The sequence below is a fragment of the Talpa occidentalis genome, unplaced genomic scaffold (assembly GCF_014898055.3).
Source record: "Talpa occidentalis isolate TD23 unplaced genomic scaffold, MPIMG_talOcc4v2.1 talOcc4.14, whole genome shotgun sequence".
Lineage (NCBI taxonomy): Eukaryota > Metazoa > Chordata > Mammalia > Eulipotyphla > Talpidae > Talpa > Talpa occidentalis.
Window position 1 is genome coordinate 43917411 of NW_023601433.1, and position 15900 is coordinate 43933310.

Genomic DNA, 15900 nt, shown 5'->3' on the forward strand with positions numbered 1-15900 from the left:
GAGACTCTGAGTTGTTGCTCTTGAGTAATTTGTGCAAGGACATGCAGCTTAAGGCGCAATGAAGCTTAAGCAATCTGGCCCCAGAGCCCATGGTCCTGACTACTATTGAATTGCTTGGTTGAAAGCTGTTATTAATCTTTCACAAGTTTTCTCTATTCTTTGGAAATCTGTCTCTGTTCAGGTATATTCTTCTCCTTTATGTTTTTATTAAGGATGATTATCAGCTGACAGAGGCAGAAGCAGTATGACACCAGAGTCTGCATGCCAGGGCAGGCTGCTTGATTTGGATGGACTCTGTGCATCTGTCCCGGTGCCTGTCACAGGAGCTATGGCAGTTTGTACTTATAAGGCTGTAGTGAGGAAGAAATAAATAATGGAAAGTATTTTAAAAGGTGTCTGAAACATAGTAAGCATTTCATAAGGATTACACATAACAAAACTTTATCAATGGGTCTGAATGTATTTTTAGCAGAAATTACTTTCAGGAAATCCTATATTTTTGACAAGGCTTGAAATTTCACTTTGCAGCAGATACGCTTTTCATAGTCATTGTCTAATCAACTGTTTACACCATAAGAGAGCCATAAAAATCCAAGAGTTAATGCCACTGGAAAAAAGCAATACTAGGTTTAAACATGGGAGAGTTACTTAAATGGGGACTTAAAAGTCACCAATAAAGAATCAATATTGTGTTGTAATGTTTTTTCCCCAAATGATCTTGCAACTGAGATTCAGAAAGCTAGGACCCCATCCTGACCTATTCTTTTTTTTTAAAACTGATTTATTTGTAGTGAATAAAACTGACATATAACACTGTGTAGGTTTAAGATGGACAATGTGTTACTTTGGTGTACTGTTATTAACAATTAATATATTGTAATATAATTGCCTTTATAGTGATATTGATCATGTTACATAATTGTAGTATAATGTTATTGTCCATATTCATTACAGTACATGCTAAATCTCTATAGCTTATTTACCACTCATTGGTAGCTTATATCCTTAAACAACATTATTCTCACCTCCTCATACCCCATCACCTGATAACCAGCACTTAACTCTTCCTTTTAATTTTTCAGGTTTAACATTTTAGATTCCACATATAACCAATATCACACAGTGTTTGTCTTTCTTCCCAGCGTTCAGGGTATCACCTTACACGTGCTATGGTGACTGTCATCAAAAGACGAGAAACAACAGGTACTACTGAAGATGCAGTGAAAAGGGAACTCTTATGTCACTAGTAGGAATGTAAATTGGCCCAATCACTGTGGTAAGTAATATGGAAGTTCCTCAAAATATTAAGTATAGTCCTACCTACAATCCAGCAATTCCACTCTGGGTATATACCCAAAGGAAATGAAAGCAGGATTTCAGAGAGATACATACACTACCATAATTATCACAGTAATATTCACAATAGATATGATATAGAAATAACCATCAACTGATGCATGGGTAAAAAAGATGGGATACATATACACACACCAGAATGGAATATTATTCAGTCATGAGAAAGGAGGGCACAACTGCCATTTGTGACAGTATGAATGAGACCTCTATCCTGCTTTCACAGGCATCACAGATCAGGTTTATGGTGGTTATGCAGGTAGTTACACAGTAAGTACTGAGGCCAAAATTCAACCATTTCTCCTACTCTTAATATCAATGTTATACTACATAATGAATGGTGGAGAAGGGTAAGACACTGCCTTCTGTTTGAAATAGCCTCATTCTTTCTGTCCATACATACTCTACCTGTTCTTCAGATCTAGATACAGCTTCCTAAAGAAAGCTTCCAAAGCACCCTGCAAAATAATGACTGTTTTATCTCCCTAATCATTTTATGCACATATTATGTTGTCTCATCAGTTATCTCTTTACCTAAAGTATATGGCCCGAAATTATGTACAAGCTATGTAAACTCAGTAACTTTATTCTACCGCTTTCCACTGTGTCCTCTAATAGCATCTAACATAGCACCTTGTGTATCACATATTTATTTATTTGTTTGTTTATTTATTTATTTATTTTGTGGGACCCTTGCCAGTGGACGGGGAACGAACTGGCGCTGCAGAGGCTGCGGGCAGCCTCTGCAGCGCTCAACTGCTACGCCACCAGGGGAGGCCCATGTATCACATATTTAATGTAATAGTTATTAATGATAATTATCACCTGTGCTACTAATAAGGATATTATCTACCATTTACTGACCCTCTGCTTCATTTGATCCTACTACTATTCGCTGAAGAGGGAATTTTAATTTCCAGCTTACAGTTTGGAGTATTACCAAAGATCATATGGCTACAAGTAAACAGCCAGGCTTCAAATCCTGCCTGCAGGACTAGCTCCCCAACCTCTCTGTGACTGACAGACATACTAGTTAGTTATAAAAGAGGGGGTGGGGGGAGGAACAAGCAGAAACTTCATTTTGCACATTGCTCAAAATAATAATTTTTAACTTTCCTTTTTTCCACATTAGATAAAGATGTATTTATTTCTCACTTATTATTCCTCATGACTCTCAAGAAAAATATAATCTTTAAAACCCTATACATAAAGAAAGCAAAAGCTGAAATTAAGAAGCTACTTCAGTCAAATGCTGTTTTTCCCCTTTTAACACTAATTTTACTTTAAACATAGGTTACTCTTAACACCAGAAGACTCAAAGTTAACGATCCAAATGGTGTGCGAGTTTTATAAAACTTTGTTTTCCAAGGCACAGATACATACATTATAGATATAAATATATCTTCATTCTTACAAATATCAAATAGGAAGACATGAAGAAATACTGATCAAAATAGGCATTTAGATGATTCTGTCTCCCCAGACCCCAAGTAAACAAAGGTCAAGGGAAGGCAGCTCTAAAATAAGTGAAAAGAGAAGTCAAAAAAAGAACTAAAAAATAAATACTAAAAATTAATTGCATTTCTAAATAAATGTCATGGTAGACTATACCACTAGCAGCCTTTGTAGCTCAGGTTTTAGCTCCCCCACTCCCAGGTCCAAAGTTTCCATAAGAGCCAAACACCTCCACACTTTGAACTAACAGAAAACAAGTTAAAATAACAATCTGAATGTCAAACGTTTATAGTTCCATGAAAGGCCTATTGTTTTGGATTCTATTTCAGAGGTGTTCAGCAGAATTCCTGAAATTCCTTATCTTTTGGGCAAAGTGACCGAAACCAAAAATAGCCAGACTCCCTGACAGGTAACAACTGGGCACCTGGCCAGGTTTCAGCCTAAGGACACCAGGTTGGCAGCCAACTTCCGTTTCCTGCCACTCACCAGGAAGAGTTAAGAGCACTAGCTAACCACCAGAAATTATAATGTACAAACCAGGCAAATAAACTGTTTTGGCCACAGAAATGGTAAATTCTTGTTAGTAACCTAGCAACGAGTGTTTGAGCCCCCTTTTGTGAGACTTCAGCAAAGATTTTTGACCCTCGCTAGTCCCATTCTTCGACAATCAGCCTTTACAACCTTGTACTTAGTCTACTTATTCAACCATGAGGTACTTGATTTTTCCGGCTTCTTTGAAGTTTCACATTGGTATTTTCAGAATTACAGTATATAACGTATATTTTTTTCAGAGCAATTACAATGTACCTATTCTATTTTCTCAACATTTATGGGATTGCTGTGTCCAAACTCCATTCTAGTCAAATGGGTTAGTTTCAATTAATCTTTAACTAGGAATATATTAACAAAAAAGTCATACGAATGAAAACAAGTAGAGAAAAGCAGCAATGTGAGAGAATACATTAAGAAACACCCCCCTCTCAGGCTAAGATAATGAAGTTGCTCTACCTCTAAAAACAATCATCCATTTACAGAGAATAAATAACTTCATAAGTACCAAATAGCATTGAATTTTCAACATTTCTTTCCATTTATTCCCCCACTGGCACACTGTCTTCCTTTCCCAAAACACCAGTCAGTCTATGGAGTCAAGTTCCTTCTCAATCTCACGCTAAATGATCTTTTTCAGTTCTTATACTCCACAAGGTGAACCTTATAGTCCTAACAATTCTGTGTACAAAACTGACTTCGAAAAACTTCAACATTGCATCTCCCTGTCTCAGTGGCTCCTTGCACTTGCTGTACAAAATGCGTTCCCCTTCCATGCTCCAAAAACCACACCGGCTTTCCCACAAGTGCATTAGGTTTGGACTGGATTTGCACGGTACAAGCCCATGAGCCTTTAGAATCTCAATTTTTCCTTCAATTGAAAGAAATGAACAACTTTATGATTTTCTTCCAGTTCTAATATTAAATGACCCCCTAAATAACTCCAGGTGGGTGCCCCCCTTCCTAAAACAAGCTAGGAGTGCTCTGCATTCCTAATACACTCAAGTTGTGATAGTCCCATTGCACTTAAATACTACCTTATCTTACCTGTTATATAGTCTCATCCCTCTGATTAAACTTTAAGCTGCTGGAGGATAGAATTTGCACCTAATTTATCATATTTATTTCCTTACCTATTTATTTTTACTGCTCAGCAACCAGCATTTTTATATGCTCACTAGATACTGGTTATATCAATGAGTAAATGAATACTCTTAGCTCAGGAATGAGTATGAAGATGAATCATAAACTTTTTCATGTGAAGTCAGCTACAAACTATAGAAAATCAGCTCTCCTCTGCACCTCTGAAATAATACTCAGAATTGAGGATTGTTTTAAAAATAATTGTAACACAACAGTTACTGGAAGGTTGATCCATCAATAGAGATGGATAGAATTTGCAATTTCTGTTTCCTGTCCAGAGAGGAACATACACTGATCACACCCTCAGGTGGGTCCTTTACTGGCCTGCACCGCATCACACCCCTTCCTGTGTTTCCTTTCCTGTTCCAGCTGCTCCTTTTTCCAGGTTCCTCCTAACTATTGGAGACCCGCAGGACTCAGTCCTTAGACTCTGATCTTTTCTATCCCCTAGCCCCCAGATAAACTCAGGCCTTTAAGTGCCATCTATGTGCCAATAATTCCCAAAAGTTCATCTCCACTGATTCCCTTTCACACTATGTTCAAAACTGCAGCCATTGTAATCCCATTCAAATGCAAATCATCCCAGCTTCAGTTCAAAAATGCTACAGTATCACAACAAAGACCTATAAGGCCTGAAGGACTTGATAAAACCCCCCTCCCACACCTTTTCCCTACAATTCTCTTTCATTCCTCTCTTGTCACAAGGGCCTCCCACTTCGGTGATTATGCAATTTCTGTTCCCTCTAACAAGGTGTGTTTCCCTCCAGCAAGACTACCTCCCCATTTCTTCAGGTTTTGCTGATAATCCAACTTTTTTGTCAGGCCTTCCTTAGCCATACTATCTAAATGCAAGTGTTCACCCCTGCATTATACACTCCCTTTTTCAACTTTAGTTTTGGTTTTTCTCCTAGGCACTTACACTTTCTAACATACTACATATTTTATTATTTACTATTTAATGTATGTGTTGCCCACTGAAATCTCATTTCCATCAGGAGAGGAATTTGTTTCTGCTAAAGAATAACAAGAATCTAGGAGAGTTCCTGGCATATAGTATACAATCAATAAATATTTTTGTATGAATGAATGAGTTAACGTACTAAATACAAGAGGACAATTTTCTGTTTAGAAAATAGAGAGTTGGTCAGCTAAAAGTTTCACATTGCTTTTATGCAAAAAAAACAAAGTCACTATACAAACCTTTTCATGGACATGTACAACACTCAGTTTTAATGAGGAAACCCCTACATTTCATTGTGTAAAAATCTAATTCTATATTGCTATCACCTTAGTATTTTAGCAGAAAACATGAAGCCAAAGAAGCTCTTTAAAAATCACCTTAAACCAATATTCATTCAAACATCCTACCTGTAATCAGGATACTTCCCCTAATGGCATGTGATGTGCTCTTTTTCCAATAGCTTAAAAAAAATGCACAAATAATGAACAGTGGTAATGAAACAGTTACAATAGTAATGTAGTATTTCATGCCTCCTCCTTGACCCTCAACTTATCAACCCAAGTTACAAGCAGACCTGCCAAAGCATGCAGATGGCAGCACTCCTACAAAGAACAAAGCTCACGACTGTTTCCTCATACTGCTGGCTGGCCTGAATCAAGCAAGCTAGCCAAATTCAAAAGACCCTCACCCCAGCCAAGATGAATAAATACATGATACAGGTCACTATATTTTGCAGAATGACTAACAATGATGTTCTTGAATTATTACAAATTGTAGCAAACATGTAAGTTGCAATGAGTTCACAAACACAAAAATTAGGAAGTATTTACAGTACCCAAAGTTTCTAATATGTAATGTGTTTATCATATATAAAAATGTATACAGTCCCCAGTTTAGATTTAGACTGTGTCACAGACACATTCATTTGTTTACATATTGTCTTTGGATGGTTTTAGCTACAATAGTAGAATTGAATGGTTGTAACAGAAACCCTGTGGCCTGCAAAGTCAAAAATATTTATTATCTAGACCTTTGTAGGAAAAGTGTGCTGACCCTAAAGGTACATTTCCTCACTTGATCTTCGTATCACTCTATGCAGAAAGTGAGGACTCACAAGTCCACAACAGGTGAGTGGTGTCAGAGCTCACATATCAGACCCCATAATGACACTATTTGTCCCCAATGTCAAAGGGACAAATACTTAGAGATATTCTTTTTTCCAGTCACAAGCCCAAAATTAGCTATTCATACTCTTACCCAGCCAATATCATCACAGTTAACTGAATTTGGGACACAGTCTGTAACTAATGAAGAATTTACATGTCCACCCCTAAAGTCCTGAGAGGAAACACACAAATCTGGTCCTTTGACCAGTAGTTTCCAAATTTGACTCTGCATCTGAATCATGCAGAAGCCTTTTACAAAATATGTTGTTGTCTCTAAAGCTCAGACAAGTCCATGGACAATAGGGTTAGATTTGTGTGAAAGCAAATTAGTAAAATTGTCTGTGGTAGAATAGAGGCAGTGAGTACATATTAAGGGGGAAAAAATCATTGTTTGTTCCCAACTAACATCAACTGAATTAGAATATCCAAAAGTGAGACCAAGAATTTTATTTTTTAAAAGCTCCCTTAGGTGTGGGAACAACAGCTCAGAACAACAGCACCATTCTTTAACAACAGAAGTGATCATCTAATCTACAGGTTCATTCAGTATGGGGGTGGGGTGTCCCTAGTCAAGTCTAAGGTGGCAAGTGATTAAAAGCAGCAGATATGAACAGCCAAAAGTCTTCAGTATAGTCTAACATTAAGTGAGCTTCTCAAGTGTAAAACAGTTCCACTCTCTTTGCTAAATATATTTTAGAAAAGCGGGATTTCTTTTCCATTAAATTTGGCCATGTTAATATGCAATAGTTCTGTTGTTATTTTTGTATTATTAAATATCTTTAAACTTTTTCATTTCAAATTTCTAATATGGCAAAAAATCAGCCTCTATAACCCACATGAACAAAAGTTCTTCAGGGTCCTAATAGCAAACATCTGAGAAATATTAATGGCGACAATATATGGAGAAGATAACAGCCATGTTCTGGGATTTGAGACCCTGAATTAAATTTTCTGACAAGCTAAACAACCCTTGATCAATCCCTGGCTTCAATTTCTTCATCTACAAAATGGGGTAATTAAAGTACCTACCTCAAAAAGGTTGCTGAACATAAAGTTTGGGCAGTGCCCCATACCTGGTAAGCATTATGTAAACTGTTGTTCTGTCAGTAATGATATTTTTTAAATTAAATTTATACACACACACACATATATTTACATCCCTGTTCATTTTTGTACAATGTTTGATTTCTCCTCTCAGGTGTAATCCCCATAAAATTCCCATCACCAATTCACCTATGAACCATCATGACAATCTCTTGTGTTCTTCCCTCCCCTGTTTTGATCCCTCTCCCTCCCCCTGCCCTGCTGAATGTCTCCAATTTATAGTTTGCCTGCTGATTTTGTTTTTGATTTTTCCTGATCCCTTGTTTGGTTCCCCTATATTCCCCCTGTAAGTGAAACCATAGAGACTTTTCTTTTTCCTTCTGACTTATATCACTGAGCATAATCCCTTCCAGCTCCATCCATGTTGTTGCAAATATCATGAGTTTTGTTAATACTATTGATATTTAGTTAAAACACCTAAAATGCAGCAATATTTAAAGAAGGTGAATTGTTAAAAACAACCTAAATTCACAAAGATTAGGGGTCAACAATGCAATTATTTTCTTTTTCTCCTTTTTTCCTATTATTTTACCAGTCAAATTTAAATTTCAAGGACTAAAATAAAACCAGTTTCATTCCGAATCTTTCTGCTCCATAAATGTAGAAGTCCTCTATTGGGTGTTTCCAGTTTTGGGGAAGCCTCAAGTACAGTGACATTTAGAGTTAAAATCATCACTGACACAGTAAATATGGTGAATATTTTCTAACACTGGTGAATCAGAGGGAGAAATTAGCCTAAACTAAATCACTGAACAAGGTGTGATTATAAAAACTAAGGTCTGGTCAAAAGATAAACAATTTACATCAAATCCATATCAAAGTATTTTATTTTTTATTTCTCCCCTTCTGATCATCAATAGTAGTATAATAGTAAAGCAAATTATCCTGACCTTTTTTTTTGGTAGAAGTTCAATTTTTAGAAATCAGACCACTTTCCTTCTCAAAGCCTTCAGTGGCTCGTACTTACTAGGCAGTCCACACATGTTAGCATGGCCTTCAAGGCACTCACTGTCTGACCACAGCTAAATGACTATTTTCTTCCCACAAAATACCCTGTCTACCTTTCATTCCAGCCGCACCTAACTATACCCATTGCTCCCCAAAATAATCCATGTGCTTTCATGCCAGCATTTTCCCAAATGCCTTTGGAGGGTCAAGGAATATTAAAGAGATTTTCCACATAGAACTTCTGTCCATGTTCAAGAGAATTTAGTATATAGTATCAGAAGTCAAGAAATTCAGGATCAGTGAGGTTATATAATTTGCCAAAGTCACACAGTTAGCTAATGATGACACCAATATTCAAACCCAGGTCTGACTGATTGAAAGCCAACAAACTATTCTGGAAAAGTTCAATACACTTAAATACTAGAGTGAGAAGACAGAGCTTAGGGATGACCTTCTGAAATGGACAGATTTCTTCTTTCTTTTTTCCTTCATGGGGCTTTGAGTTATTTAATAATAATGACAAAAATAATCAGATGTGTAGAGTGGGCAGTTTATTTGCATAATCCAGAACTAAATAACTGCCTCAACTGCTGTAAAAATAATGAAAATGGGCCTATTTATTTTTTACTATGAAGCACAAAAATGGTGGGGGAAGATGTTGGAAACCTCTGTGATTGCTGTTCTTCTAGATAGAAGTCCTTTAGCTGACTTTGTTTCAGAAGCAGATTAGCTCTGGGGAACTGTTAGGATATTGGGACAGATCTCCCGGTGCCCCTTAGAACAGGAAGCAGCCACAGCATGAAGCTACATGTTCGGAGTAAAAGAACAGACAAGAAGAAAGATGCATGTCTTTTAACTAATAATAGTGTAATTAATAGCTCCTGCAAATCACACTTATGGGCTATTTAAGCACCTTATTTGAAGATTACAGTTGTTATAATTTTCTCAAATAGTTTCTTTATTTACACTGTCCTAAATGAGAAAAGTTAAACAAAATTTTATATTCCCTTTGTAGTTTGTTTTAGTAAGACCTCTAAATTGCATTTCATTATAAATATATCTATAGACTGCCAATGTCATTGTAGAGTACAATATAGCTAGTAATTATTTCCAGGTGATGACAAATGGCATGATTTAAAAAACGCTTAACCCTTGAAATAAAAAGTATAAAAGTAATCACCTACCAAAATTTGTGGTTATTTTCTACTTTTAAAAAAACAGGTGGCATACAGTAAGCAGTATTGAAAATAATAAAAAGAATTTTAAACCATGCTACACAATTTTCTTACAACCCTGGACTACACCAAAATAAACAAAACAGACTAAATTCTAAAAATTCACTCCATCCTCAACAATTCGCAAATTTACACTATCTATTCATTCCTCCCTATAACTTCCTGAAAAACATTCTTCTGAAAACCACCACCCTCAGCCAAGCCAATGCCTTTTCTGTCTTGAACAGCCTCAACAGCCTTCACTGAGGCCAACTACATACGGTCCTTTCTCCAGAGCAGCCAGAGTAAACTTGTAAACACAGAAATCAGATCACACCGATTTTCTGTCAGAATGCTCCAAGGCACTCAGAAGGGAGCCCTCAACACCTACTTCTCCTCCACTCTGCCTCAGCCTTCTGGCCTTCTCTTCACTCCTCCAATAAGCAAGGCTCAATTCATTCCTTTTTGCCTGAATCTCTGACTCATTGCTCCTCCTCATTCATGTTTGTGTTACTTGCTCAGAGGGCTTGCGTTGATCACCCCTTGCTGAACAGCCCGCCGCTCCATCTTTCTAGCCCCCACCATACTTTATTTTCTTGATAGAACTTACTGATAATGCCACCACACAACAGTCATCTCTCTTTGCTGTTAGACTCAACCCAATCATGGTGGATTTGTCAGCTCGTGCTATTGTGTCCCAGGGGTCCAAAAGTGACCATAAAGGATGGACCCTCAAAATGTGTTAGATAAATAAATCGACTTTATAGATGAAGAAACTGAAGCTTAGCAAATTTTTGCCAAGGTTATAGACGAGCTTTAATTTGAACCCACATAAATATCGGGCATTCAAATTTCCTGGTCTACTGTAATTATACAGTGAAGGATTGCTGGTGCTCTGGTGGTGGGTGTAGTGTCACATACATTTGTAGTGGTGCGAACTTACATCCCTAAAACAGATAGTGTGCCAAAAACAATAAACCTAATAAAAACAAAATTCCAAAAATAGATAAAATAAATCAGTTTTCAATATCTCACTCTTCTCTGAATGCATATTAAAACTGGCAGTTTCCATAGCAGGCCAAAGTTGTCTTGCATGATTCCCTAGTTGTTGCATATAAAGACTAGCAAAGTGTTTTCCACTTATTTTACAACCTGGGAGTGAACAGGGCCTATAGCACATTTTAACAACATGAGTGATGCTTATTAACACTTGCTGATTGAATCAAGTTTCAATCCCTTCTACTCTGTTAGAAAAGGGACAAAGTTGTTTGTACCATCACAAGGTATCAACTACTACTTCAATATATACATTGTTTCAAATGATATCACAAATCTTAAAAAGACCCACTAGAAAAGAGGAAAGAAAATCTTTCAAGAGCAATATCTTCCTTGGACAAATTTAAAAACTGGTATTAAACAATGATTTCCACTAACTTGATTCCAAGTTGTCTTATACTACTTCTTTGTTACATGAGTATACTACAGAATGAAAACAAAATTCAATATTTATTTTTAAAACCTTGTTTACATTATCATTAACTCACTAACACCATTAGCAAATAACACATATAGTCAAATAAAACATACTGTAACAAAGTATCTCACTGTACTCAAAAGTTTGAACAAGAAGTTAAGGCTTCATATTATCATAACAGATTTCCAAAGTATATTCAGTCATTCATTGAATAAATACCACCACAGAACTAGGATAAGTCAATGTGCTAGGTGCTATGATTTGCTCATTTTAGCACCTACTCAAAATGTTGGTGTTGGAGTAATTGAATAACTACAATAATAGTCATATTGTAACAAATATCTGGCTAGGCTAGCAACATAGCCAATTAAATCTTTTTAAAAGTGCAACAATTTAAAGCCAAGGCAACCTTGCCTGACAATTACAGAAATTAAAATGCTCCAGAGGGTAAAAAGTCTTTCAAAAATTATGTTGCAGCATATAATCACCTTCAAATTATATAATATCTTCCATATACACAGTAGACAACTTTATACTCTACAAGTTTTTCTGGTGTCAATGAACACTGTTCAAACATAGTTGTTATTATAGGGACATGTTACTTCTTTTTACTATCTAATAGTATTAGTTCTCTAAGTGTTTTAATTTATATAAGTAATGTTTATGATTAGAAGATGGATTTATTTCCCTTCCTCCACTTTTAAAAACACTAGTAAACATGCTCCAGCTTCTAAAAAAATCATGTGAACCTCAGGCATTATTATACCTGACAAAACAAATTAGGCGCATTGTAAAAATAATAGTTACAGATCCTTTCACTTTTTGTGCTAAGGACCACTCCAACCCAAATCCTCTGCCTGTGCAGGTGATGTGATGTCCATGTGCCACATTCTATGTGTATCACAAAGCCACTTGCCACTGCCAAGATACAGAGTAAGTAAAGGTGCTTACTAATCTCCTTAGAATGAATGCTTGGTGCTGCAGAAAACTGGCAGACTAGGGTTGCAGGGCAGTACTGGGAAGAGGGATATGTGGGCCCCACAGAAAGGCACGGAAACCTGGTTCTGGGGTATCAGTTAAACATTTCTTTCAAAAAACAACATATTTTAGGACATAAGCATAAATTGGTCGTAAAGACGGTGTCAGTTTGAAGCATTTATAAAATAAGTATAATGAAAATTGTGCCGTCTTTACTTTTTTTAAAGAGAAAAAAAAAGTTTATTGAGGTGAAAAGGAACAGAAATAAAGTAGGACTCCCAGACCGGTGGAACCTGTGCTGTCTTTACTATTACATAGTAATAGTCCCAAAATAAATGATCTAAAATACTGTGGCCTTTGTCTGAACTTTAAGAATATGCAACTACCACTGCCATTTTTCTGTCATTTTTTAAAGACAAATTTATTTGTTTGTTTATGCAGAGAAGAACTGGGGTAGGGTATAGGCCAAAGAAGGTACAGGAGGTGAGAGTATTCACCAGTGACCAAGTGGGGAGCAGAATAGGCAGATTTGCTAAAATACACAGCTAAGGGGAGCAGGGGTGAGACAGGAAAGGTCTGCTGTGCCATATGTGGGTTAGCTTTCTGGCCCTGGCCAGGGGATGGAACTCAGGTGGCAGCAGTTGATAGTGCTGAGACTTAATGCTTAGGTCACCAGGGAGGCCCTCTATGTCATTTTTGTGTTAGACATTGCTCCTGTCACTTAAGCAGTTGCAGTCAGAATTAGACGATCTGAGAAGTGGGAGTCATTTAAACACACACGCGCACACACACACACGCACACACACACACACCCCCCCCACATCCCTCAACACATATTGAATACATTACTTACTAACACTCGATTTATAATCCACAAAATAAAAATGCTTGTTACTTTAATCAAATAAATTTTGATGCTGAAGGATTCTGAATAGAAAACAAAATCTAGACAAATCTACAACAAATATATCATTTCTCCCTGTCACTCTTGTTTCTGCACACTTGGGGAAGCACAGTGCTTCCCTTTGCCTTAGCCCTGTCCTAGCAGGTTTTACAAGGTTGAAAGACAAGCAGCTGTGGTAGGTCAGTGCCAGTTCTGGCTGCATCCTTTAATCTTTCAAGAGATTTCATTTCATTCTAAGAATATGGAGTGATGTTCAATAGTGAAGAAACATCTTTAAACAGTCATTCTATGAGCTCTTTGACACCAGTCAAATGTAGCAGGATGTGTTTACACATCCAGTTGTGGGCTCTTTACTGACATTGGAAGATCCACCTCAAGTAAACGACAGTCATAGGCCGTCTTCAGGATTTCAAGCACCTGTGCAAGGACAATGAACTTGTGCAAGGAAAACAAACTTGCTCTGAATCAACCCAAATGTGCAGAGAAGTCAGAACAAAAAAGTCTTGAGAAATGTCAAAGGGCTCGAAGTCCTATTTGAAGTGTGAGAATAGTGACTACAACACAGCACTTGTAAAGCTGAAGGTGAGACTGAGTTCCATGAATGAGGCCTCAGTTTACAAAGTTCTACCCAAACGAACCACTTATTGCATGGAAAGGCAAACAGCACCGAGAGGTTTCAAGATGATACAGCTATCTTGTTAGTCTACAAGATACAGATATCTATTTAGTCTACAAGCAAGTCTGATGCGCATTCTTCTAAAAGGCACCCAAAGCAACAAGTCCCGGTAAGTGTCACCTGCCCCAAAGCAAGTCTAGCTGGACCTCTGGGTTCTGAAAGGCCAGCGCCAAGAGGAACACTGGCGTGGAGGCGTTGATCCGCGCCTCTGCCTGCCCGACACCAAGCCCGGTGGAGCCGCGGGGGGGTGACTGGCATCCAGGCGTGCCCGTCTCGCCCCTCCCCCCACCCCGGCCCACTTACTGTTGCTGGACTTGAGGTCCCGGTGCAGGATGGGCACGACGGCCTCCTCGTGCAGGTAGAGCATGCCCCGCGCGATCTGCACCGCCCAGTTGACCAACACGTGCGGGGGATGCGGCGCGCGCGGCGCGGGCCCGGCGCGCGCGGGTCCGGGGCGGCGTTAGCAGCGGCCAGCGCGCGGTTGAGCGCACCGCCGCGGGCGAACTCCAGCACCAGGCAGAGGTGCGGCTGCCGCAGGCACACACCACGCAACTCGATGATGTTGGGGTGCCGCAGCATGGCGAAGAGCCTCGCTTCCCGCCGCACGCTCTCGGCAGCCGCCGCCGCGTCCTGCTCCGGGTCCCGGCGCGCCGCCTTCACGGCCACCTCCTGGCCCTGCCAGGTGGCGCGGTACACCTGCCCGAAGCCGCCGGCGCCGATGAGCTCCTTGAGCTCCAGCCGCTCGAAGTCGACGTGCACCGGCGAGCCGGGCCTGGGCGGCGCCGGCGGCCCGGCGGGCTGCGGCCCGGGGCAGGCGGCGGGCGGCACGGCGCCACGTAGTTGGCGGGGAAGATGCCCAGGCGCCGCTGCACCTGGCCGGCCCACCAGCCCTCGTCCCCGGACACGGCGGCGTCCTGGGACAGCACCTCCACCAGCTGGCCGCGTCTCAGGCTCAGCTCGTCCTCGCCGCGCGCGTCGTAGTCGTACAATGCGGCCCACAGTCCCGCGCCCGCCGAGGCCGAGGCGGAGGCCGAGCCTCCGGAGGAGGCGGACGACGACGATGCGGAGCCCGGAGGGTCGCCCCGGTCCGGGGACACCGGCCTGTCAGCCGCGCCCCCGGCACCTGGCAAAGCCATGGACGACGGCCGCGCGAGAGAGGGCGCAGCGGCGGGCTCAGCCTCCGGGCGGCCGGAGGCGCGCATCGTCCTGCGGGGTCGCGCCCGCGCCCAGGGAAGGCAGGGAGGCGAAGTCGGGCTCGGGGACAGTGGGTGATCACGGGCCCACTACCCGGAGACCCGGGCCTCAGCCCCCGTTCCTCCGCGGTCGCTTCTGCTGCTGCAGCGGTCCCCGCGGCCGCGGGCACTGTGGCACCATGGTGGCGCGCAGGGCGGGCGGCCGGCCCCGGCACCCTCGGCTGAGCCGCCGCGTGGGCCCGCCCCCTCCGGGCCCGCCCCGCCCTCCCGAGGCCCGCCCCTCACCTCCCGGGCCCGCCCACCGCGCCGGGCCCGCCCTGATGCCCAGCCCGGGGTCGCCCCCGCCCCCCGCGCTCCGGGACTGGGGTGCTTCGCGTCCACGTGGCCCGGAAGGCGGAGCCCGCGGAGGGTTGCTAGAAGTTGTCGGGAAAGTTTGTTGAGATTAGGGTTTGGTGGCCTCCCTGGTGGCTCAAGGGGTTAAAGCACCGCACTAGGAAACAATCCGCAGCCTCTGAAACACGAGTTCGATCCCCAGCCGGACAGGGAGCTACCCGCATGGCGCAGCAGCTGCTCCCCTCAGCAGTGCATTCAGTCAATCTGCCTGTTCTGTTCCCCGCTGTGTCTCTGGTGAATCCTCTCACCCCCCCCCCCCACCCCACACACCTCTGGCCTGTACCCCAGCTCTTGTATGCATAAATAAATGAAAAGATTAGAGTTTGGGGTGTCCGCTCTGTTTTAGAACTCGGTGGCAGAGGTGAGGAGCATGTGGTGTTTAGGGTGTA

The 15900-nt window shown here is 41.1% G+C and overlaps 1 protein-coding gene across 1 annotated transcript in view; it reads right to left on the minus strand.

The window, feature by feature from the left end:
* The window catches only part of MAP3K21 (mitogen-activated protein kinase kinase kinase 21), a 58797-nt gene extending 43736 nt beyond the window's left edge, over window positions 1-15061 (minus strand). The window contains 3 exon segments of the mRNA XM_037510411.2: window positions 14229-14339; window positions 14342-14711; window positions 14714-15061. Coding sequence (XP_037366308.1) covers window positions 14229-14339; window positions 14342-14711; window positions 14714-15061 — 829 coding nt within the window.
* Window positions 15062-15900: the final 839 nt, after the last annotated feature.